The sequence below is a fragment of the Muscardinus avellanarius genome (assembly GCF_963383645.1).
Source record: "Muscardinus avellanarius genome assembly, chromosome: 9".
In the NCBI taxonomy this organism is placed as follows: Eukaryota; Metazoa; Chordata; class Mammalia; order Rodentia; family Gliridae; genus Muscardinus; species Muscardinus avellanarius.
Window position 1 is genome coordinate 3,911,109 of NC_137795.1, and position 24,530 is coordinate 3,935,638.

The 24,530-nt window shown below is 45.0% G+C and overlaps 1 protein-coding gene across 3 annotated transcripts in view; it reads left to right on the forward strand.

Moving 5' to 3' along the window:
- Nucleotides 1-24,530, forward strand: part of PDE1C (phosphodiesterase 1C) — a gene marked incomplete at both ends in the record, with an annotated part of 503,660 nt that overhangs the window by 196,142 nt on the left and 282,988 nt on the right. Inside the window, 2 exons of one of the 3 annotated variants that reach the window (XM_080701936.1) lie at nt 3,718-3,818; nt 22,709-22,735. The exons of the other annotated variants lie outside the window; for them this stretch is intronic. Coding sequence (XP_080558062.1) covers nt 3,718-3,818; nt 22,709-22,735 — 128 coding nt within the window. Of the gene's footprint in view, nt 1-3,717; nt 3,819-22,708; nt 22,736-24,530 lie in introns of those variants that run through there. 3 annotated transcript variants of the gene reach the window in all.

Genomic DNA, 24,530 nt, shown 5'->3' on the forward strand with positions numbered 1-24,530 from the left:
TTGCAGCCAGTTCCCGCTCTCACCGGTGGGTTGGGGGTGAGAAATTCCGGAAAGACCAGAGAACCGGACTGTGACGGGCTCAGTGCGGGTCAGGGGCATGGTAGCTCTCAGTAGCCAGTAGGAGTGGCGGTTGTGGATATGGGGATTATGAAGTCTTGGAGATGAAAAGATGTCATTCTCTTGCCTACAAAGCCCTATTCCTTCCTCCTCAGATGGTGATCCAACTTCTTGAATTTTGTTTGGGCGGGGAGCTCACTTTCTTGTCTTTGATGATACTAAATACTGATAGGACAAAAGTTACTCGTACTTAGTCTAAGTTACGATTTGTACATTGGGGATGCGTTTAAATGGTTGGTCATATGCGTGTTTAAATCGTTGGCAATACGCATGTGTGTGTTCTTGTGTATATGTATTTGTGTATGTACACATGTCTGGATATATTCAGTGATGTTTGACCGTGTGAGATTTTCAAGAGTCTCACTTACAAAGCTGAGTGAGACGGTCACAGTGGAGGTTAATCTCCAGCGCCAAGTTGTGAGCGACTCTGTACTTCCCTAGACTCTTTGTTTCTGGATCCGCCCAGTTTTTGCTTCCTTCTGAGGACACCAGCAGGACTGTGGCTTGTCTTGCTGCAGTGAGTAGGCCCATTCTGTCTGTGATGGATAAAGAGAGACTAAAACCTGAGTGACATAAAAACATGCAACACCCGAAAGGAGTACTACTTTAGCCCGTAATTCTAGTCCCTGGGAGGCTGAGACAGAAGGATCATATTTTTTTTTTTTTTTTTTTTTTTGTGGTACTGGGGGTGGAACCCAGGGGCTTTCTACCTCTGGGCTATACTCCCAGCCCTATTTTATATTTTATTTTGAAACAGGGTCTCACTAAGTTGCTGAGAGCCTCACTAAGTAGCTGAGGCTGGCTTCGAACCTGCGCCATCCTCCTGTCTCAGCCTCCCAAGTGTGGGGATTACAAGCGTGCGCCACTGCGCCCGGCTTAGGATCATGGTTTTGAGACCAGCATTTCTACTAGTTTTAAAAATATTTTTCTAATATGCCCAAACTAGGGAATGTAGAGGATACCAGTGGGACTCCAGATAGTGGAGGGGAAATACCAGCAAAGCTTGAATGGAAAGATAGGGGAGGAGGAAGACTGAACTTGATTAATGAGGGTCTACATCTGAATATGTGTAAAATTATGAATATGGCATGGTTACTCTGGACAATCATTGGTGGGAGGGGAGGAAGGGAAAACAGGGGCGGGGGGGGAGAGGGCACCAAGTATAATTTAAATGTATACCACTTATGTTTAATAAAGAAAAAAATTAAATATAAAAAATATTTTTCTTAAAACAGTATCTTGTTTTAGAAACTTTAAGGATTTTATCTTTTCTCTCATATTTTCTTATTTGCAGTAAAAAGCTATTCCTTTTCCTTCCAAAATTAGCCTTTCTCTGATTTAACCCAAATCCTGCTGTCGGTAGTGACAAGTCAGAGGAACTGTGGGGACAGGAAGGCCCAGGAAACCCTTTGTCGTTCCTTCCTTTCCCGCAGCCCAGCACGGTCCTTGGAGAAGCCTTGACATAGAGAAAGAATACGTTCAATGATGGTCTTATATCTTCTCACCCGGTTCCTTTTCCCAAGCCCTCTCTGTGACCTCAAAGAATCACAAAGGTAGAATGGCCAGAAGAAATCATTTTGTCTAAGTTCCTCCCTTGCAGATGTGGAACATCTGTATGGCTTGAGATAACGAGCCACGATTCCCGCTCACTTCCTTTTCTATGAGGTAGCCTGGGGCTGCTTTAGGATTTCTGTTGTAAAATGGGGATGGTAGCATCTGCCCATGGTCCTGTATTACGTGAGGGTAGACCCTTAGAGCACAGCTTGGCCCAGGTATTTTCCTGTTCTTGTCACTACTGTACGCCGTGTTCTGACAGCAGGCGCACACACTGCCCACGTGGGGCCACGCTTCCACAAAACAAACGCGTCCCGTTTCCCCAGGTCACTGTTCCCAGGCTGGGTGACTTTAACTGGAGAACTGGTTTTATTTTTTATTTTATTTTATTATTATTTTATTAGTGCACTGCAACTCCACGTCATCGTGAGACTGTCACTCAACGTGATAAAAACACACATAGCACATAGCTCTTGGTGTATTCCCCTCCATGTCCCGCCCTGGCCCCTCCTTCTTCCCCCGTGTGTTAGTGAATTGGTGGCAACACCTTCACGTATTGCCATGGTATTATTTGGGTATTTGGTTTTATTCAGAGGCACGGACTCCACACAAGTACATTGGCGGTGTGGTGTTTTCCTTGTCTGGTAACAATGCATTAATTCAGTGAAGATCCTGTGCTTCCAGACTGACTTCAGTGGAGTGACTGGGGTCTGCGGGGAGGGCGGCAGGGCCTCTGGTTACACAGCGTGTCCTGAAGCGCTGGTGCCTTCTCTTTAGGGAGCACAGCTAGGCCGCTGGCACTCTGGCTTCCTGCGCCTGGAGAGTGAACTGCCAGAGGGTGAGCTGGTAGGACTCGGCCAGGGTCGCTATTCCTCTGTCAGAATCACAGGAACTTTAACTCGACCAGTGAAAGAAGGCTAGTCCTTCAGTTTGTCACACTTCTGAGAAGTAAGTAATTATCTGGCGGATAGAGACAGAATGCCGGGAGTGTGGCTGTAGGGAACATTACCTGCCAAGCGGTGGGGAGAATCCCTCATGCGCAGCACCCTGAATCTCAGGACGCCGGTGGTGGGTTTGAGGTGATGGCTTCACCTCACAGGTCGAGCAGGGCCTTAACCTTTCCTTGCTTTCAATCTGTCTACCCTCCCTGGCCCCAGCTCCATATCTGGCCCCGTTCTTCCAGAGTTACTTTATTGACATTGTGAATGACCTAGCAGACAATTTGCCAAACTGCCAACATCAACAAGGGCCCTGGCAGCCCCCAGGAGGGCAGCAGGGACTGCCTGGGGCGAGTGGCAGTCATTGAAGAAATCTCTCTCTCTCTCTCTCTCTCTCTCTCTCTCTCTCTCTCTCTCTCTCTCTCTCTCTCTCTCTCTCGATATTGACTGATTGATTTTCCCATTTGCACTAAGACATCAGGACTTTGTGAAGCGACCTCCAGGCAGAGCCCGGGCCCTGGGGAGCGCAGGCGGCCTCCCTCCCGAGCGGGTCCTGGGGCCAGCGGTCCAGCGGTGGGGGATCCCGCGGACCCCGGCCGCGCCCCTCCCTCCCTCCAGCCCGTCCAGCCCCGCGGGCGGAGGACCACTTTCCCCACTTGCCAGTCTGCAGAGCGGCTGGTAAGTGAGAGGGGGCCAGGGGCGCGGGTGCGGGCGGGGGCTGACCACCCGGCCCCCCACGGGGCCGCTCCTCGCTCTCCCTCCTCCCGCCCAGCTCTCCCTCCTCCTCCAAACCCTTCTGCCGTCATGCCGATCGCTTTGTGTGGGGGGCAGAGCGGATCCGAATAGACCCGAGGTGCCGGGCGCGACTCCCGACCTGTTTCTGGGCGCGGGTCGGGCCATGGCGGGTTTCCGCAGCCGCCCCCCGGGCGCACCTGGGGCCCGAGGAGCCCCCGGCGGTCCCAGGCGGCTCTGAGCCCGGCCCGGGGCGCACAGGGGGGGGGTGCACCCCGAGAGGGACAGGCTCCGCCGGGACGCAGGTGGACCCCGAGCAGGCTGGGAGGGGGCAGCGCGAACCCTCTCCGCTCACCCCCAGTGAGAACCTGCAGTTATGGAGTCCCCAACCAAGGAGATTGAAGAATTCGAAAGCAACTCCCTGAAATACCTGCAGCCCGAGCAGATTGAGAAAATCTGGCTTCGCCTCCGAGGGCTGTAAGTACACCTGATCGCCTTCCTCCCCCATGGCCCCTCTCCCACCCGTTGTACTACTGCGGTGCACCCCGCCCCGCGGGGCCCTTTAGTCCAGCCCTAGAAGTTCTCAGCTGTTTCTCCTTAGTTACAGTCGCTGCTGCCTCGCTCCGGCCCAGGGAAGGCTGCCTTTCTTAGGACGCCTTGGTATTTCCAAGTCTCACCTTCTTTGGGGGAAGGAGAGATGTCCTTAGATTCATCATAGAAGACCATAATATCCCAGGAGGCGTTTCTGGCTTTTTGGGCCCAAGTAGAAAAGTTTTGGGACCTTGGTCAGGGACTTTTATTCAAGTAAAGAGTTTTTGTCTGCAAACTGCTTGCAAGCACTTTGGCGGGTGGGGGGAGAGCTCACCAGCCATTCAAGTTCAACATGCAGTCTGACTGCTGGGTCCTTTTCTCCCTCTTCCTAGTTCAATTCAACTTCTGGTATTCTTGTAGGCATCTTTCTAGCAGAAAGATACTTACGAGAAGGGAGGGCTGTTTTGGAGAAAGTGGTTGTCAGAAGCAGTGTTGGAGTTTCCTAGTGACCTTTGAAGAGCAAAAAGGAACATTTGTCTTTAATATATTGACACAATTCTAATTGGCCTGATGGAAAAGAGATCTCTGGATTTCAATCATTTATTGGTTTTGGAGACAGAGGAGAGGTGGCCTCCATGGGAGTGTGTGTGTGTGTGTGTGTGTGTGTGTGTGTGTGTGTGTGTACCTAGTCATAAACGATGAACTGCTGGTCATCTCAGTCCAAGAGCTGTTAGTGATAGTTGTACAGTCACAACTTGCTCTCAGTTGACCAAGCAGCTCCCAAAGATACCTTCTGAGGTTACTAGATACTCATTTTTATCAGCTATTTGGCATCAGAGATCGAGAGTGGTTAAAAAAATATAGTTTTCCTCCAAACACAGACACTGTGTTCCTGCCAAGGGCAGCGATGGGAAGACCAGCTCCTTGCCAGTTGTTGTTTGCCTGTTTGGCATTCATTGCTTTTAAAAGCATACACATGCACACAAAAAGCAAGACAGAACAAATCAAATAGGTACTGATCTACCTAGCTTCACCATAGGGGAGACCGCATCTGATAGCATGGTCAAAGTTTCTCCCGGGAAGGAGTGAAGAAGTGTGTTTCTTCACGGCATCTTCTTGTGAGGGGCAGTTTGTAAAAAGCATTTCACTAGTGAATCAAGTATGCTTCATGCCACTGTCTCATGGGAAACCATGCCAAATATTTGATTTTTTACTATCTAGCTGGCACAAATAGAGGCTGTGCACCTATTTGGAAGTCTCATCTCTCTGGCTGACAAACTGTGCTGACAGTTTAGGGGCCTGACATGCAGCGCCTTTTCCCAAGTGGTGACCGGGTTTTACTGTGCCGCACACAGAACGTTTGTCATGTTTACAAAGTCGGTGACAGCGTGACAGACAGCTTGCCTTCCTGACTTAGAGGGACTTAGCACTGGTGTCACTTCTCCTAGGCTGCATAATGATTCAAACCCATTCCACGAAGCTGCTCAGGCAAGAGAAAGTGCTCAGCCGGATCAGCAGAGCTGAGATGGGAACTTGTGGGGAAAAGCGTTTAGCACTTGCACACGCTGTCTTCGGGCTTTCTCAGCTTCCTGCCAGGCTTCCCTCTCCAAGGTGTTGCAGTGCAGTAGACACGCATTTACATTTGCTTGTCTCTCCCACCCACCCAGAGCCTGGCGCCTTTGAGCATGCAAGGTGCAGGTTGATTCTTCCCGGATGTGTTTTTGAATCCCTCTTCCTGCCCTTCCTACTGACACATCACTGCTCAGCATCAGTCCTTTGAGATCTTTCCTTCTCACTCCAATTTCGAAAGGACATGTCAGCTGTTAGAATACATCCTTACCACCCTGATGACTCTACTATCATTTGTACTACAACTTCTTTTTTTCTTTTTTCTCTTTTTAACAAAGCAGCAGTGCTAGAATAAGCTGCTAAGAACTCTGGAGCCAAAGCCCAGACTCATTTATACAACTTGGGGATGGTACTTTAGCATGCGGAAATGGAAGGGTGCGTGTCTATCTGTCCACACACAGATTGTCAGCAAGAGAAAGGAAGTTGCTCTTTCAGTATTTTCGAAAGAGCCAGTAGCTACAATTGGATTTTCATATCAATTTATTACCATGACACTCCTGTAGGAAGGACTTTGTAAGTGAGCGCAGATGGCGAGGAATTCAGCTCATCTGGTCCAAGAGCACGTGAGTTCGGGATCTGGTCAGCTCGTGCCCAGACTACTCAGTGGTATCACTTCTTGTCACTGTCTCCTCTATTTTTAACTTTTTGGTACTAGGGATTGAACCCAGGGACATTCTGCCTTTGAGTTAAACCCACCCAATTCTTCTGTAATTTTTATATATTTTTTTGAGTTGAGGCTGGACTCAAACCTGTGATTCTCTTACCTCAGTCTCTCAAGTACCGGGACTAGAGGTGTATAGCGTCACGCCCAGCTTTTGCTATTTAATCTGATGAAGTTTTTACATCCTCCATTAGGATGTAAGTTGGGCGAGGAGATATGCTTCATGTGGCTTGCCCTCACTGTGCCTCCAGTGCCCGTTAACAGCTTCAGCACAGGAGCTTAATCAATAGATGATGAAGAAAGTACATATTTGCAAAGCAAAGATAAATACATATTTGAATCAGCATATGGGCCGTGAGCCCGACCAACCTAATGTGCCCTGAGCAGGTTTTAGTAGCATTATCTAAACTGGATTGGGAGCGAGCGAGATGTGGAAAAGCGTGACGCAGGCTGAGTCCCCTTCTAGAGTTCACTGAGATTCCCTCTGTCTTCCCTCCCCTTGTCTCTATCTTTTCTGCACTGGGCAGGAGTGGTCTTGACCAGCGAGAGGGCTTCTGTGGTTATCATCTGAAAAAGTCTACGCTAAAGGGATTACAGTGGACAGTACCCTGTCATTCCAATCCCACCAATCCCTGCTATACCCTTCTAGTACTTCTCCTCCTCTGAATACTGTGGCGTTTATACATTGTTATTATCTGCCTCCCTCAACTCCAACTTGCGCTCCTTGAGGGAGATTTCTTTTGTCTCCTTGGCTCACTGGTTTATCCCTGGTGCCTATAACACTTCTTGGTATATGATAAATTACCAATGCTTATATTTTTATGTTTCTTAAGGAAAGAAGTAAAACTCTTAACCTGGCATTGTAGCATTACCAACACACGAATAGTTAATGAGCCTTAAACACTGTCTGCCCCAGCTGAGACTATAACAACCTACAAGCAAGGGTAGGTGTTACTGCTGATGTTTCCTCCCTGTCCCTTGAAGGAAATGCTCACTAATGCAGAAAGGCCAACTGTGACTCAAGTTCCTCAGCCTCCCTCTGCAGCCCTGCCCCCTCTAAAACACATGTTCACATTTCTCTGAGCCAGAAGAAAACAAATATAGCACACCAAAACTTTGAGGGGTCCATCTGTCAGGGGTTGCTGGCCTCTTACTCTTCTGAGGAGCCTCACTTTTGCTTTTTGATAAACTTTGTGCCCATGATTTATTCTCACATTTCTTTCCCCCATAGGAGTGGACAAGAATGTTTCAGAGCTTCTCCTAGTCTCCTAGTTGACAACAGGCATTCTCTGCCCTGATGAGGTGGGGTGGGGAAGCTCATGGCTGCTTGGCTTTGAGCAAGTGGGTCCTGACTTGGGTCTTAGGTCCTGATGCAATGACAAAAAGGCATCCCTGTGCTGTATTCTTTATAATTGGGAGCAAGAGGACAGGTTTCACTTATGCCTTGGCATTTGCTGGCATAAGTGTAATTATCTAAGGTTTTATGTATTCATTTTGCCCAACTATGAGGTAGTCCGTGTAATATATTTTATCCTTATCAAGTGCTTTTGGAAGGGGATGAGTTTTTGCATTGTCTAAAGTAATAGTATGAGTACAAAGGCAGGTTTATAACTATTAGGTTAGTAAACTGGAACAATTATTGATTTTGTCTATCTAGCAAGCCCTCTCCCTTATTATGGTAATAAACCCTGCTTTGCACTCTATCCCAAGCCCTGGCATAGGACTGGGTCATGGGCCAGGAATGGGCAATCCCAGAATTTTGCCTTCCTGGCAATAGTGGTGGGTGTCAGGTAGGACCCCAGTCCCCCAGAGGAGCAGGAGTCCTTCACTGACAGTTCTGTATTGGCCTTGGGAGACGCTTCCCCCTTCATCTGGGCTTTCACAGTGATTACCATCTGGTCCATGTCCCTTGGTGATCCATCCCTCAGAGTGAAGCAGAGGTGAGAAGATGGAGTGGAAGCCTTCTGGGTCAGCTCTCAGGGGCCCAGCTTTTGCAGATGTTGCTCGGATTCTGCTGGCAGAACCAGATGCACGAGCCTTTCAGGGTCTGTTTTAGCTTAGGCAGTTTCAAGTTTGGTTTCTCTGAAAGAGTGTTAACTAATAACATCCTATTGTGCAGAGAATTTAAGTGGCTCTTGCAAACTATATAGCAACGAGACAGGGTGGAGGGATAGGCAGAGATGTCTGTATTTTGGGGTCTGTAATTTTTTTCTTTTTCTTTTTTTCTGGTACATCTGGGCTACACTCCCAGACCCATTTTATACTTTATTTGGAAACAGGCTTCACTAAGTTGCTGAGAGCCTCACTAATTAGCTGAGGCTGGCTTTGAACCTGTGCGATCCTCCTGTCTCGGCCTCCCAAGTGCGGGAATTACAAGCGTGCGCCACCACGCCCGGCTTGTATTTTTTATTTGAGTCAATTTATTTTGTATCCTTTTTCTTTTTGTCTGATTTTTGAAATAATTAATGTTCATTTAACATGACGTTTCCTATCTCTGCCTGGAAGGCCAGAGACATAAAAAAAAATTACTTTCAGTGATGTCATCCTGTTTACAAAGATGCAAAGAAGCCTTTTGCAAAGATGTGGAGGAAATCCATCCATTCAACCCAGAATACACTAGCTCGCAATTCTGAGCTGTTTCTCTGGGCTACTCGAAAATCATGGCTGGGGTCCTTGGGAGCCTCTGTTTGCTCATATCTCATTGGTGATTCCCAAAGGACAGGATGTGGTTGGGTCTCTTTATTGTCATTCAACGTGGAGCTACTAGACAGAAGTCATCCACATCACCATAGCAATAGTTGGTCCCCAAACTGGCCAAGGTATAGAGTTACCTTGTACAAATCATTCCTCAAAAAGCCCTGTTATTTGACCTAAAAGGTTCTGTGTGGCATCCTGTCCTGTTCATGCAATAGTGAGGGGTAGCTACAAGTTCACGAATGGAGAGAGCAGTATGTGAAAAGACGTAAAATCAGGAGACATGTCGAGGGAGAGAGGTGAAGCTGAAAAGGAAGGTGTGAGCCAGGGACTGACGCGTGGGATTTTTACAATTTACCTCATGTTTTACTCAAATTAAACATGCTCATAGTTTAAGGAGGTGGTTATCTGAGTATATTTTACTACACAATAAAAAAGAGTTATAGTTTAGACATTTTCCTTGAATATCTTTTGCAAAAATATTTTATTTTTTAAGAAAGTTTCCATTTTGTCCTCTCAGTTATAAAGAACTTTTTGAAAGATTTTTATGCTGAAGAATAAGAAGAAGAGATTTGAAATTTAGGATCATAATTCTGCATGAAGCATAGGAGACAGATTAGACATGAGAGGAGGCTTAGCGACCAGTTGGAAAGGATGATGCCTGAATCAAGGAACTGAACTTAGATCTGGGCAGAGAAAGAGAAGGATGTCTTCCAGTTTGTTTTGGCCTGAGCATGGTAGAGAATCTCATGTAATTTGCCTTGCTAGAGACCTGGGAGAGAAGGGCAGGTGTCAATACAGCAGAATCATAATCTTGGGTGTAGACAAGTTGACTTGGTGACCTCGGGGGTGTCCCATTACCTGTGAGTGACAGCAGTCTTGAACTGTGGGGACACTTGTCTTGGAGCTGTGGCACTGAGAGTCTCGGTTCTGAGGTAAAGCCTTGCAAGGAGGTGACAGAGCAAAGAAGACACTGACCTGAAGCTCGGCCAAGTGCCCATTCTAGAAGAACAGTTTTAATAATTGTTGTTTATTTTCCCCGGATCACATCATTAGCACATTAGTAAGTCCTCTTACCTTCTCATTTAATTAGAAATGTCAGATGGCTCGACACATTTTCTTTGCAGTATTGGAGATGGAACCAAGGGGCATTTTACCTCTGAGTTACACCCCATCCCTATTTTTTAATTCTTTATTTTTATTTTTTGTGGTACTGGGGATGGAACCCAGGGTCATTCTACCTCCAAGCTACACCCCCAGCCATATTTTTATTTTTTATATTGAAACAGTGTCTCACTAAGTTGCAGATGGCTTCACTAAGTAGCTGAGGCTGGCTGCGAACCTGGATCCTCCTGTCTCAGCCTCCCAAGTACTGGGATTACAAGCATGTGCCACCACGCTTGGCTTGGCGCAATACATTTTTTGGGGGGCTTCTCTCATGTACTAGCTATTAGGAGCTTCAGAAAGGACATGAAAATGTCAAGAGAAAAGTGTTGTCCTTAGGAATCATAAAGGCTAGTTAAGGAGGCAAGATCATACACATGTGAAAAGTTTAAAAAAGAAAACAATAAAAAAGGGCAATAACTAACTGTTAAGTGACCGAGATTGATAGCTCCTGCAGCTGGACATGGTAGCACACCTGTAATCCCAGTACTTGGGAGGCTGAAACAGGAGGATCACAGGTTTTTGGCTATCCTCAGCAACTTAGTGAGGCCCTCCACAACTTAGTGAGATGCTGTTTCAAAAATAAAAGATAAAAAGCCAGGCATGGTGGAAAATCCCAGCCTTTGGGAGGCTGAGACAGGAGGATCACTGGTTCGCGGACAGCCTTAGCTACCTAGTGAGGCCCTTTGCAACTCTGTGAGACCCTGTTTCAAAATAACGAATAAAAAATAGGGCTGGGCATGCAGCTCAGAGGAATAATGCCCCTGGGTTCCATCCCCAGTACCACACACACACACACACACACAAAAGATAAAATTAGGCTGGGGGGTGTAACTCAGAGGTAGAATGCCCCTCAGTTCAATCTCTAGAACCCCAGAAAATAAAATAGCACCTGCTAGGTTCAGAGATGGAAGATATCACTTCCTAATAACATCAAGTTAAATCACTCTGAGATGCATTTTTAGTGTACATTATAAAATAGAAAGTGGTGAATATATGAATGACTTCTAGATGGTCCCATTTAAAGATAAATGTTCTTTACTTAAATACAAATGCAGCTGAATGGTGCATCATCACTTCTTATCATAATTGGGTTGTGTTAACTTATTAGCTAATTATAACTCAGTATTTGGCAGCTCCATGCTTATTATTTTGGCCAATCTTTACACGTGACTATTAGTCTGGAAGTAGCCCAAAGCAGAGAGGTCTCTGCATTTCCATTTTCAGTTTTCTCTGTATTTAATCTTCTTTGGCTCATAGAAAACTATTTTCTCTCTTTTTTTGTGTGTGTGATACTGGGCATTCTACCACTGAGCTCCACCCCAGCCCTATTTTTTTAATTTATTTTGAAACAGGGTCTCACTGAGTTTAAAAGGGGCTCAGTAAGTAGCTGAGGCTGTCCTTGAACCATGATCCTCCTATCTCAGTCTCCCAAATGCTGGGATTACAAGCTGCGTCACCATGCCCGGCTTGAAAACTCTTTTCAGTTCCAGTTTCTCAATATGGAGGGAAAATGCATCTATGACCTACCTCATTGCTTTTTGAGAAATGACTAAGGAAGATAATTGTTAGCTATGAGGCACATGAAATAGTTTGGTGGCAGCTTTCCGAATGACCATCACAACTTCCCATCAGTAAGAAACACTGAATTCTGCAACACGTGGAGCACTCAAAGTTTGGAGAGAGTGTGCTGAATCTACGTAAGGAGCTGGTGTCATTCAGGGTTTATTGGAGTGTACTCAGTATTTTAAGTCCTCTTGAGAGCTGTTATCAAAGAAATTTAAATTTTATGAGTGCAATGTGGAATGATACAATGGTGTGAAATTAGAAAAGGGCTTAGGAGAATAATTTGAGAAGACATAAAATGATATGGATAATGACTATTATTTGTATATTTGCATGAATAGGCACACATCCATATACAAGCAACCGGTCATCATTTGTCCACTTAACCCTTTATCTAGCATTCATCAAGTCCCTAACACTGTGCAAGGCACCGGGGGTATATTGAGAAATTTGGCCAAGACTTCCTCCCTCGGGAAGGGTTCAGTCTACAGGTAGAGGCAAATATTAAAAAGTATTTCCGCAAATAACTAATGTGATGAGTGTCGCAAAGATGTACAGGATTCTGTCAATACTTTTGATAGAGTGTCCAATCCTGGTCCTAGATTTAGAGAAGACTTCTCTGAAGAAGTGACATTTTAGCTGAGATATGAAGAATGAATAAATATTAGTTAAGTGCTGAGTCAGGGGACAGTGTTCTAGGGTATTCAAGGCCCAGATCTTTGTTTGTGCAACAGAGACAGCAAGGAACATGGCACCTCAAGGAAAAGAAATGAGGCAAGTGGTAGAGAGTGTGAGAAGGCTGCAGTCTGGGGACACCGCTGGAGGAAGGCCGGTGCTGCCTCATCCACCAGGAACCTGAGCACAGGAAGCCGTTGTTTGCAAGGATGAATTTGAGAATCTTCGAGGAGGTAGACCCCATAGGACTTGAATGTGAGAATGAGGAGGAAAGCAGAATCTAGGATAAGGCCCAGGATTTTAGCTTGAATTACTTAGGTCTGATCACTGAACAAGGCACAGGTTTGCAGGTTTGGCTTTGGGTGAGAGCAGACTAAATGGGGAATAGGGAAGATGACTTTATGGAGATATAATGTACAACCTGACAAAGTAAGATGTGTGTATGAATGATGCTAAATTAATAATCACGACTTGTCTTACAAGTTGGAAGGATACAGTGTAGTGTGACAGGCTAAACAGTCAGACGGTGTCAAGAGATCAGAAGTTTATATGTTTTCTCCTGGGCTTTTCCTTCTTCAAAATAACGGGAAAGCCAGCCCAGATATTAATCTCTGTACATAGCTTTGCTTGAGACTCTTAGATTGTGGAATCGGTGTAATGCCCCCAACAGAACAGGTTTGGCAGAGATGGAAGCCTGGGGTCCGGAGGCCCGTCTCAGAATTCCAAGGGCATAAAGAGGCCATGGACCAGGAGGGCAAATAGTATGGGATGCTCAGCAGGGAGCTGCAGGAGGAGTCAGGCAGTGAGAGCAAGGCCCAGAGTCCAGCACACCACAGAGGGGCCCGGTGAAGCTTGCTTCACTGATTGGAAGCCCTCTGAATAGTCTGGTTGATGCAGATTCCAAACACCTAAATCCTTAAATTATCAGAATATTTCCCACATTCTGGAGACACACCTAGAAAACAGTAGTAAAAAATTAATATTTGAAAGCTACAAGTGTGTTTTAGAAGTGGTTTAAATTCAGACTGCAATTCCATCACACTTTCTTGACCTCTCTGACTCTTTTTTTTTTTTTTTTTTTTTGGTGTTACTGGGGTTCCTGGAAACTCTTCTACCTCCGGAATACACTCCCAGACCTATTTTTATATTTTTATTTGGAAACAGGGTCTCTTAAGCCAGCGAGGCTGGCTTCGAACCAGCGCGATCTTCCTGTTTCCGCCTTCCAAGCACAGGGATTACAAGCGCGCACCACCACGCCCGGCTCACTTCTCTGACTCTTGCCTAAGATGACTCTGAGGTGATTTTACAATACCATCAAATTAAGATCTATTTCCTTTCGTGTGTGTGTGTGTGTGTGTGTGTGTGTGTGTGTGTGTGTGTGGTACTGGGAATTGAACCAAAGGGCATTCTAACTCTGAGCTACATCCTCAGCCCTATTTGTGTGTGTGTGTGTGTGGGGGGGGGTGTCTGGGGATGGAACCCAGGGGCATTCTACCTCCAAGCTACACCCCCTGCCATATTTTTTTTTATTATTCTTTATTTTGAAACCAGGTTTCACTGAGTTGCAGAGGGCCTCACTAAGTAGCTGAGGCTGTCCGTGAACCGCGATCCTACGGTCTCAGCCTCCCAAATGCTGGGACTACAAGCATGCGCCACCACGCCTGGCTCCTCAGCCCTATTTTTGAAACAGGGTCTCACAAGGTTATGAGTCTCACTACTTGCTGAGACTGTCCGCGAATCTGTGATCCTCATCTTCCCATGTACTGGGATTATAAATTAATATTTATGATATTTAATTTTTAAATTTTATATTTTTGTACTGGGGGTAGAACCCAGGGGCTTTTCTACCTCCGGGCTATACTCCCAGATCTATTTTATACTTTATTTGGAAACAGGGTCTCACTAAGTTGCTGAGAGCCTCACTAAGTAGCTGATGCTGGCTTTGAACCTGTGTGATCCTCCTATCTCAGCCTCCCAAGTGCTGGGAATACAAGCGTGCACCACCAAGCTTGGAAAATTTTTATAATTTTTTAAATTTAATACTGTTACTCTTCCTAATAGTCATCTATCAGAAATACGACTAGTAGAATACATGTCTACTAACCATGAGGAACTATACATACTTTCATAAGTAGGGTCCTCTGTACATTCATTGTTAGATATCAGGATTAGTGATCAAAAATTGAGTACTGGAAATGTTTAGATGTTTAAATTGAGCATCATAAACATTTAGAACAGCCATTCTATCTATAAAACCACTTACTGAAATTAGCCACTGTTAGAGAAAAACTAACAAGAATTGTTCAAAGCAGCCATTTCTGGAAGCTTTGGCATAGTTTTAGTGAAAGTAGCTATTGTAGCGCAGGAGAAATTTAGTCCCCGTGTTCAGCTGATTTGTTGGCAGAAGAGCTCAAAACGAGCCTGAGGGATACACCTGCTAGTTGTTGTTTGCTTTTCCTCTGTATTTTGGACATTGACATCATCTTGTCCTTTTAAAATTGCTGAATTTTACAGTCTGTGTCCAGTGAGGCTCCTGCAGATAATTCTACTATGAGATAGAGAGGGAATAGTAAGGTTCTCCATTCCCAAGGAGCTGTGAAATTGACTGGAATTCACCTGGAAGCGTAAATGCCCAACAGCTGCTTCCTTCCAAGCCAGACTTTGATGTGTGGGAGGGAGAGCCCACGAGTGGAGAGAGGGAAGGGACTTGCTGGAGGGGACCAGGAAGGCTTAGAAAAATTAGACTGTCATTGAAGGGAAACTTGTCAGAACATACAGTTTTTGTTCTGGCTAAGTCTACATTAAAAAAAAAAAAAAAGTAGAGAATTTAAACAACTCTCTGAATAACTCAAAACAAAGAAGCAAGCAAAACCGACTTCTCCTCTAATTACAAGGAGAGGAGGGAAGGGTGAGGTTTCTGTCTTAATCCTCTGGATTTATCCCCACTTTGGCAGTACTGTCGCAGATATTAAGAGAGATTTTTGTTTTCAGCCTTTCTCATTGATGTTTATTTAAATAAGAGCCGGGCACCCAGGAAGGAGCTCACCAGAATCTTTTCCATTCCCACCCACACAGACTTGCTGCACTCATTATGCAGCAAGTAGTTGTAAATACGTGAATAGAGGAATAACTCATTTATGCAGAAAGCATACTACTTGGACTTCTACACGTGTGACATTTATTTTCTATTTTCTTTCTCTAAAAACCTTTCCATTCCCCCACCCCCTTTATTCCCACTGATTAGTTCATGGCCCAGATTTAAGCAGTGGATTTTTTTAGCCGGAGGGAAAGGAAACAGAGTTTGAGCTGCTCAAAAAACCTTGCTTTCCAAAGGAAGATTTCAGCTTTCTATGGGGGACGGATCCTATTTGGGGGCCTCTTCGACAGTAACCCAAGTGCTGGAATTTTTAACCCAGGATCACAAGAGAAACAGGCATGAACAAGAGGCTTGGGTTTCTGTGTCTGGCCAGCTGTCTGCAGGCCGGTGAGGGGCTGGGGAGAACAAGGGAGAGGGTTTGCAGGAGTATGGGAGCCCAGACATAGCGTAGATTTGCTGAATCCACTGGTGTTGGTGGGTCCCAGGAGGAATCTCCTGCAGGATTGTTTAGTTTGGATTAGGTTACCTTCTCCCCAGAACTTCTCCCCTTGCTGCTGCCCAGCCAGTAGTAGATAGAAAGACACCCTTTGCCAGGACTGAGCAGAAAATAATTACAGAAAATGATTGTCTTATTTACAGTTCTGTTTCAGATGCACATTCTCCTACCCTCCCTAGCCACTGTCCCCAGCCTCCAGCCATGCTAACGAAGGCTTCCTTCACCTGGGTTTCACCTCATCACTTCTGGCTAAACCTGCTGGAGCACTGGGTCTTTGGGAGATGTCTGTCCCAGAACAAGAGCATCCTTTTCTAAGAAGACCTGTAGGGCAGGAGTCCATAGAAAAGTTTTTTCCCAATGTAGAAGTACTAGCAGAAAAAATCTTGTAGAAAATTTAAACAAAAACCAACCCTGTACGAATGGTTGGGCTGTTCTAGGTCAAGTTAATGTCATTTTATTATTTGTTGTGTCTTGCCTTGAATCTTGGGTTGAATAGGAACACACAATCATTGTGCATGATCTTTGTAGAGCATCAGTTAAGAAATACTAGTAGGAAACGAGGTTCTCTTTTTTTTTATTACCTTCCTCCCTATGCGTACATACGCTGGTGGAAGGTGTCAAGAAATCAAAAGCTTATGCATATTTTTTTTCATTGCCATTTACTTGTTTAAAATATGGAAAAGGCCAACAAACAATTGATACATATAGCTGTGCACATCTAGGGTTTAGCATACCTATCACAGAACTAAAATCATTGTGTGTGGCGGGGAGGAGTGAACAAATGTACAAAGACCTTCCACCCCCAGCAATCTGCAGTTTAGTTCATACAAATGCTGGAGAACAGACTCAGTAGAAGTTTTTTAGACATATCCAATTTGGTTTGGTCTGTACTGCACATGCCAATGAAAACCAAAACCAGAGGGTCAGACGAACATTCCGATCTTGGCTCATTTCATGGTTATTAGGGGGCATTTTATATCAGTCTATTTTCCCATAAATGAGAAAGAATGGGACTTGCCTCATGAAAACACAGAACATGTTGCTGTGTTCTTAGATGTTCTCTGAGTCTGTCCTTCAATATCTTCTTTCTTGAGAGGGCTGAGTGCTGAGAACTAAGCTCTCCTTGGCTGTCTGACTGTGTGTCAATGGCCGTGGTCCCTGTGGGCAAGGATGGGGCTGGGATCATCTCCAGTGTGAATCACTGTTACCAGAAAGCCTGGGCTCTGCACAAGGCAGAGCTGGAAATGTCATTGTGTGTGAGTGGCCGATCCAGATCCATTTCCCAAACCCCAGATTCTTCTGGTGCCCAACTGGGAGGTGCCTTGCCGGCCACCCGAAACAGAGCAGGAGTTTTGGCTTTTCAAATCCAGCTTGTTAGAATATTAGGCCTATTTATAAACCTCATGATCGCAGCACCCATATGGCTCCTGCTCAGAGATACTCACTTAAAAAATAGTGAAAGACTGCCAGTCGTGTCATAATTTAGCATCAGTGTTTAATTGACTCTCACTTACTCGGGCTATTAGAAACATTTCCCAAATCATCTGTTTGACTTTGGAGCACTTGGTACTTACATCTGACTGCAGGTGCACCCAGTGCCGTGGGAACTCTAACTATCAGAAAGCAAAGGAAGCCCCTTAAAAGCATCCTGGTCCTCAAACACCGCGTTCTTGTTTCTTGCTCTCTCTTTTTTTGTCTTCTTTTTGCTCCCAGGCAGGTCACTCCTTGGGCTTTCAGTGTTTCATCCGTTCTCTGCTGGACGGGGGACAGGAGAAGTGAAATGAAGTTCTAGATCCTCTGCTAGATGCTACTTCTAGATTCTAGACCCATGAAGAGCTCTGGGGATCTTTCAGAATATTAGGGGTCAGTTTTCCTTGCTCTTTGATGATGCTCCTAACTCAGGACCTGTTTGTCAGAAGGTGACTAGCAGGATGTAAATAGACTGAAGCCTTCCTTTATAGGGAGGTTTTTGAGCTCATCTCCCTTTTTTTAAAACACAGTCGAACGCACACACACATACACACACACACACACACACACACACACACACACACCATTTAATACTGCTTGGGCAAGCCATAGTTCTATCGAAACATTCTGGCCTAAAGCGGACATTGATTTTTTAGTGAAGACGAGCAGTCTTTTAATTTGCGTAAGAGGTAAATGAGTGGATCAATCAGTAATTCTCGTGGTAGCACATGAGGTCAGCTCATTGAGTTTCAGCTTCCTTAGACTGCTCAGGGATGCTGTGTAAGCAAGATGCAGGGCTCGGTGCTTAGGGAGCTACTGATACAAAGAATTTTTGTTAAAAGTAATTTTAGATGTTTCCAAAGATTGTTATGATATCCACATCATAATTGTCGACTTTTGTTTTCTTATTTTCTGCCTTCTGAGCAGTGGCCCACCCTTGACATTAGAGGGGAGTGTGTGGCTCTGCTAGGTTAGCTGAGACTTTTTCCAGAAAGGGGACCAGGTGTGCAGGCTACAGGGTCCCTTGGTAAGGGGGGAAAGCTGGGCAGGGTTTTATCTCATCAACTTCTTACTGGGATGGAGATTAGCACCTGCTTTCTTTATGGTTCAAGTGTTCCAAGATGAGCATTGGGAATATTCATATTTTCCATGCTCGAAAAGCATTCTTCAACTTTTAATTCACTTTTAAAATCACCGAGAGGCAGGTTTTCCTAAACAGAATTTATAAACCCAGTGAGCTATATGCTGTTACTGTTTATGCTGCACCATTGTCATTAACACACAAGTGGGCGGACCCTTTCTTTTACACTTATTGGGTACTCAGCTCCATGCTAAATGTTTTATGAACACCATCATACTGAATGTTCACATTACCCTGTGAAGTGGGTATTGTTGTTATTCAAATTTTATAGAGGAGGAAACTGGTGATCAGAGAGGTGATGTAGGTTGCTAAAGGTTCTCACAGCTTATTGGGCACATTAAGTTGGAGAAGGGATTTGAGCTCAGGCAAATACTCTTAAGCATTATGTTCTAGTGCTTCTCCTTAGAACACAAAATCAGTGAACAAATGAAACCCCACGTGTGTGTGTGTGTGTGTGTGTGTGCGCGCAGGCAGCTGTGTGTGCATGAGAGAGAGAGGCAGACAGACCGACTGACTGACTGACTGACTGACAGAAACTACCTTATCTGGTGGGCACTTTCCAGTTTGCAGAGCGCTGCCCAGCCTGGCCTCGTGGGGATGGGCCGCCTCCTGCCCGCACAGCGCTGGGCTTTCTGCAGCTGCCCAGGTGAGCACAGCAGTTCCTGCTCATTCTCTGCTTTCCACACTAGCTCAGTGTAGCTACACAGATGTCCAGGTTAATGCTACCCTGATTCAAGTTCCAGAAAACTGTCGATTTAAAGCAAGTTGAAAACCCAAACAGAAGCATTCCCTTTAAGTCTCTCAGGCAGCAAGTCAGAGATACAATCTGTTGAGGTTCTTAAAACACAAAAGGCCAAGAATAAACAGGGTTTCTTTAATGGCTCATTTCCTGTCTTTGGTTGGGAAGAACCCAGGTGTTGTATTGTTGCTTTTATTTTTTCGGTCTAAGTATCTAAGTTTCCTCCTGGAATCTTTTGTTCTCTTTGCATCATTTCCTCAGCTTTCTTTGAGGGATTCAGAATTTGTTCTCTGTCTCAGACACTTTCGGGTGCTGTATGCTTTGACAAGTTACCTAATCTCTCTGAGCCTCACTCCCATCAGGTCTAAAGAGGGTTAAGCCCAGGGGTGCAGGCAGTAAAAGATCAAAGTGAGTAAAGGTCTGTACGAGGAATGGAGCAGAAAAGGCTCAGCAAAGCCGAGCTCCAGGACTCTGGGCGCTTTTCTCCTGTGAGTAGGAAGCCACCACTGTAGTAGAAGTCCTCTTTTCTCTTAGTCACAGAAGGAAAATGGGTAGAATTAAATTCTACAGAGCTATGAGTATTAACGATGTACAAGTGCTTATTGTTGGTAGGTGCAGAAAATAAAGCACCGATCAACAAAATTCTTATTTTTATTCTTACTTTTATTCCTCTTCGGTCCTCAGCACTCCCAGTGCGGCCTTTGTATGGTTCTTGGAAAATGCTGGGAAAAGTCCTGTAGCCAGGGCTGTTCTCACCGGATCTCTGAAGACACTGTCTGCTGAGGGAGGTAGCTGGAGTTCCAAGTAGAAGCCAAGGACTCCACCTGGCCCCACAGTCCTGTTGCCTTTGGTCCTCGAACACTCCCGGTGGCTTATTTCTCAGCCTCGCCAGAGGCTCCTTAGATGAGTTGATGAGCCCGCAGTGCTGATGAGGTGCGGGTTGATGTCATGGAGGCAGGGTGCAGGCGAGAGCGTGTGCGTAATCCGCATCCACCCAGCTTCTGGAGGGAGGACAGGCACTGTTCGAGGAACCGGATGTGGTGGGGAACTACACAAAGCGCCTGCCCCTGGGGAGCAGACCTCCGGGGAATTACCTCACTCATTTCTTATGACCAGATATCAAGAGAGTGCCATGGTTTTTCCCACTTTACAGATGAAGAAACTGAGGCTTAGAGGGGTTCCATAACTGGTCCAGCATTATAGCTTTAGGTGTCAAAGACAAGAATGGAACACGGGTAGTTTGCTTTATGGCCCCAATCCCTAAGCACGGTATAATGGGCCTTCCTTCCTATCTTGGTGACACAATTCAAACATATAAACATCTATAACTATCCCTACATATGTACATATCTATCTATGTGGTAATGTATATGTACACATAGATTTACTTATTTATTTATTTATTGCAGTATTGGGTATGTGGGTGTGGAACCCAGGGGCATTCTACCTCCAAGCTTCACCCCAGCCCTATTACTTTTTATTCTTTATTTTGAAACAGGGTCTCACTAAGTTGCAGAGGTTCTCACTAAGTGGCTGAGGCCGTCCGTGAACCCGCAATCCTCCCGTCTCAGCCTCCCGGATGCTGGGATTACAAACATGTGCTACCACACTCAGCTCTGTGTACACACAGTTATAGAAATTTCTAAAATTATAATCATAACACTCATTCTTTAAAGAAACTTTAGAAGATGCTTAAAAGTAAAAAATAAAAGGAGAGAGCCCCTCAGCCATTATCCTGGGGCCATGGTTATCATCCTGGTGTGATTCCTCTGGGATGAAAAGGTATCGGCACATACCTGGTGAAGGGCCACTCTGGGGTCTGTGCTGCCTTCTGCTTTCTTCACCTGATACTAACCTAAAGCCTGTTGTGTTTTCATCTTAACAGAGGTGTGACAGGTCATGGTGACTTGGGACCTGAACCCCTTGTGCTCCTTTTTGTTTCTGTTTTAGCCATGTGGCATGTAACTCTAATTAGAAAATCAGAGCTGGGGCTCGCTGGGAGCAGTGACTGTACTGGGAAAGCAGGTGTGGAACTAAAAACTGGGAAGCATTATACTTCCCAGGGGAGATATGTCTTCTCCCAGCTTTTCCTCTCCCCTAATCCTCTCCACCGAAGAGCCTCTGAAACTCTTTTGAGGGTCTTCTGAGTTAACAAAAATAAATGTAAGCATGAAGAAAATTGGGATATTGGGTCAATGTGCTTTGGTAACCACTTCGTCTTGAATGCCACAATGACCTAGGTAAAGATAGCCAGGGCAGATGTTACTGTCTCCCCCTTTTATTTTGTACTAGGGATTGAACCTAGAGGTCTTCTACCTTTGAGCTAGACCCCTAAGTAGTGTGTAGCTGCTATTATTATTATTAATTATTATTATTATTATTATTATTTTATTTTGACAGAGTCTTACTAAGTTGCTAAGGACCTCACCAAATTGCTGCAATCCTCTTGTCTTAGCCTCCTAAGTACTGGGATTACAGGTGTGCACCATTATACCTGGCTGTTATCTCCACTTGATGGATCAGAAAGCCCAGTGCACAAGAAATCTGCTCAAGACTAATTGATGGCTATAAACAGCAGTGTTGTGCTACGCCTGGGCCTCTTTTCTTCCAGGGAAGTCCTTAGCTGAGCTTTTAGCAACTTCCTAATGCTGTTCCCATCATTTGTTTCTAGAATTTCCCATTATCCTCTTCTCCAGATTTTTTTTTAGAATTTTATTGGTGCAATTTAATTACATTTTGTAGGGAGATTTAAAGCTATATGTTCATATATGTGCACAACATCTCTTGGAGTGGTTCCCTCCTAACCCCGTTACCTTCCCAGTCCCCTATATATTTCCAAAAGAATTAAAGTTAGAAGACTACAGTGATACATGCACACTCCTAACCCACTTTTTCAAAGAGCTTATGTCTGATCTCATGGTTTACCTGCATGATTATACATTTATACTTAAAGAGGAGCATCTCAGATGTTGCCCAGTGGGAAGGTGTATGGGTAGCATGCTCAAGTCCCTGGATTCCATACCCAGAATTCCTCCTCCCTCTCAAAAAAAGTATATCTTTAAATGGAGCTCAGTGCTAGATGATGTGGGTAATAGCAACAGTAGTGACAACACAAATAACTAATAATTATTGATGATTTAATAGGAGCCAGACAAAGGAAATATTTTACAAGTCTCTGCTTATTTACACCCATAAGTCTTATAGATGGAAGGGCTGAGACAACAACTTGCCATCATCCTCAAAAGGGGAGGGAAGAGTATCGGAGCAGAGCCATGGAGCTCTTGAGATGCTATTTTTCACTGTGAAGGCTAAAGTTTTGTACATCAAACCACAAGAGAACACAACAATCCCCAACTTTTCACTGGGCTTCAAGACCCATAGGTTTCACAGAGGCAACCCCTAGAAGTGTTGTGCTCCGTGCCCACCCCCCACTAACGCCATCCCTGTCTCCCACCGCTTGACACAGCTCTTTTCTGATATGTGTTTATGCTTCTTTTTCTACAGGAGAAAATACAAGAAAACATCCCAGAGGTAAGAATTTGTCTTTCTGAAAAAGGGGCCCTTTTGGGGCCATGGTGAGCCAAGTCCTTGGCAGCACAAGTCTCGGCAAGTTTGGCTCGTGGTCGATGGGGATTGTAATGAACAGTCTCTTGGTTCCTTCTCAGCGAGTGGCCTGCTTTTTCTCTGAATCGCTATTGCTGCTGTAATTAAAAATTGATTGTTGGCATCTAGTGGAGCCCAGTGGGGTGGACACCTTCACACCAGAGTGGATCCCGTGGATTCAGGAGCTTGTTACTGCTGTGTTCTTTACTAAAACTTCCACCAGAGAGGGACTGGGCTGGCAGGGGTTGATGGGTTATGGGTGGAAAATATAAAGAGGTCTTTAAATATAGTTTTATGTCTGAATTACTCATTTCAAATTCTTCTTCACTGACAAGATGCTGTTGGGTTCAAAGCAAAGGTACAAAATTTTTCAAGGATCATGACAGTCTTTGATTTGACTATGGAGACAATAACTTGTAATAATAGAATACCTGTCATCCCTGCCACGTACCCGCTTGTGTGGAGAGGTGCAAGTGTGAAGACGAGGCCCTGGGCTCTGCTGTGTGGGCCCTTTGGTGGGAGAAGCCTTAAAGGGATCAGTGGACACAGGCCTGCATAGCTCTTATACTTGAGACTTGCGTTCTTTGTATGTATAGTTCTAAAATGACTTTCCAGGTCTTTGAGGACGTGAAGTCTAAACAATGAGGAGCCTGTTTTCAGTGTGCATGTAATTTCAGTTACCAATTAAAGTGCCCTTCAGCAGACGTTGATTGGTGCTCTGAAGGAGCAGCATGTGTGTGCACGTGCACCAGTAATAAACCTGGGAAGGGTGGGTGGAGTTGCTTTATATTAGAATAATGAAATGAGCTTAGGAAACGTCCTGTGCGCCATGGTGGAAATTTTCCTTCCTCCCTTCCTTTCCTTTCCTTTATAAAGCTGCACCTCTGGCCCTGTTTTTATTTTATTTTATTTTGATATGAGGCCTCACTACATTCTTACACACCGGCCTTGAACCTGCGTTCCTTTCATCTCTGCATCCTAAGTACTGGAATTACAGGCCAGCGCCACGGTGCCTGGCTCGGTTGTCTTTCTCAAGTAAGTGTATTTAAGTGTATAGCATGGCGTTTTGATATGCATAGTAAAATTATCTTTACACCCAAACAGTTAGTATTCCTCTCCTTACATGTTTTAATCTTTGTTTCATCTTGTTTATTTTTCTTAATTATAGTGATTTGTTTCCAAAAATTTAACTGGACAAAATAGCACACAAGTCCTCCCATTTTAGTCCACCTGCTATTTCTCTAGTATCATCTCCTGCCCCTTCCAACATCGCTCTGTGTTCTCTAAGCTTGAGCTGTGGCTTTCCAGCAAAGCTCTGATTCCAAAGGTCCAGATGGTCACAAATACTCTCTTAGGAGGAGCTTTGGTAAACTCTTAGCTAATATATTAATCTGAGGTTTAGCCAACGTTGTAGAACTTGTGTGTGCCGGGGAGGGGGTTTCTGAGTGAGGTGGAACACAGTGTATTAATTTCAACATTCCTCAGGATACCAGTCATACCAGGATGGTTAAGTTTTGCCTGTCAATAATGCATTGGGTTTTCTCGACATACTGAGCTGGCCCTTTCCTCTGTGATTTTGCATCTACGGGTCCTTCTTCTGCACGTGAACCCTGACCTGTCTTATACTTGATTTCTGATATCTGTCTTTTATTTTCCCTCATCTTCTGCTTTCTCCTTGCCTAATGGTGGGCATCTTGTGGTGAGCACTTCCTCTGCTCCAGTG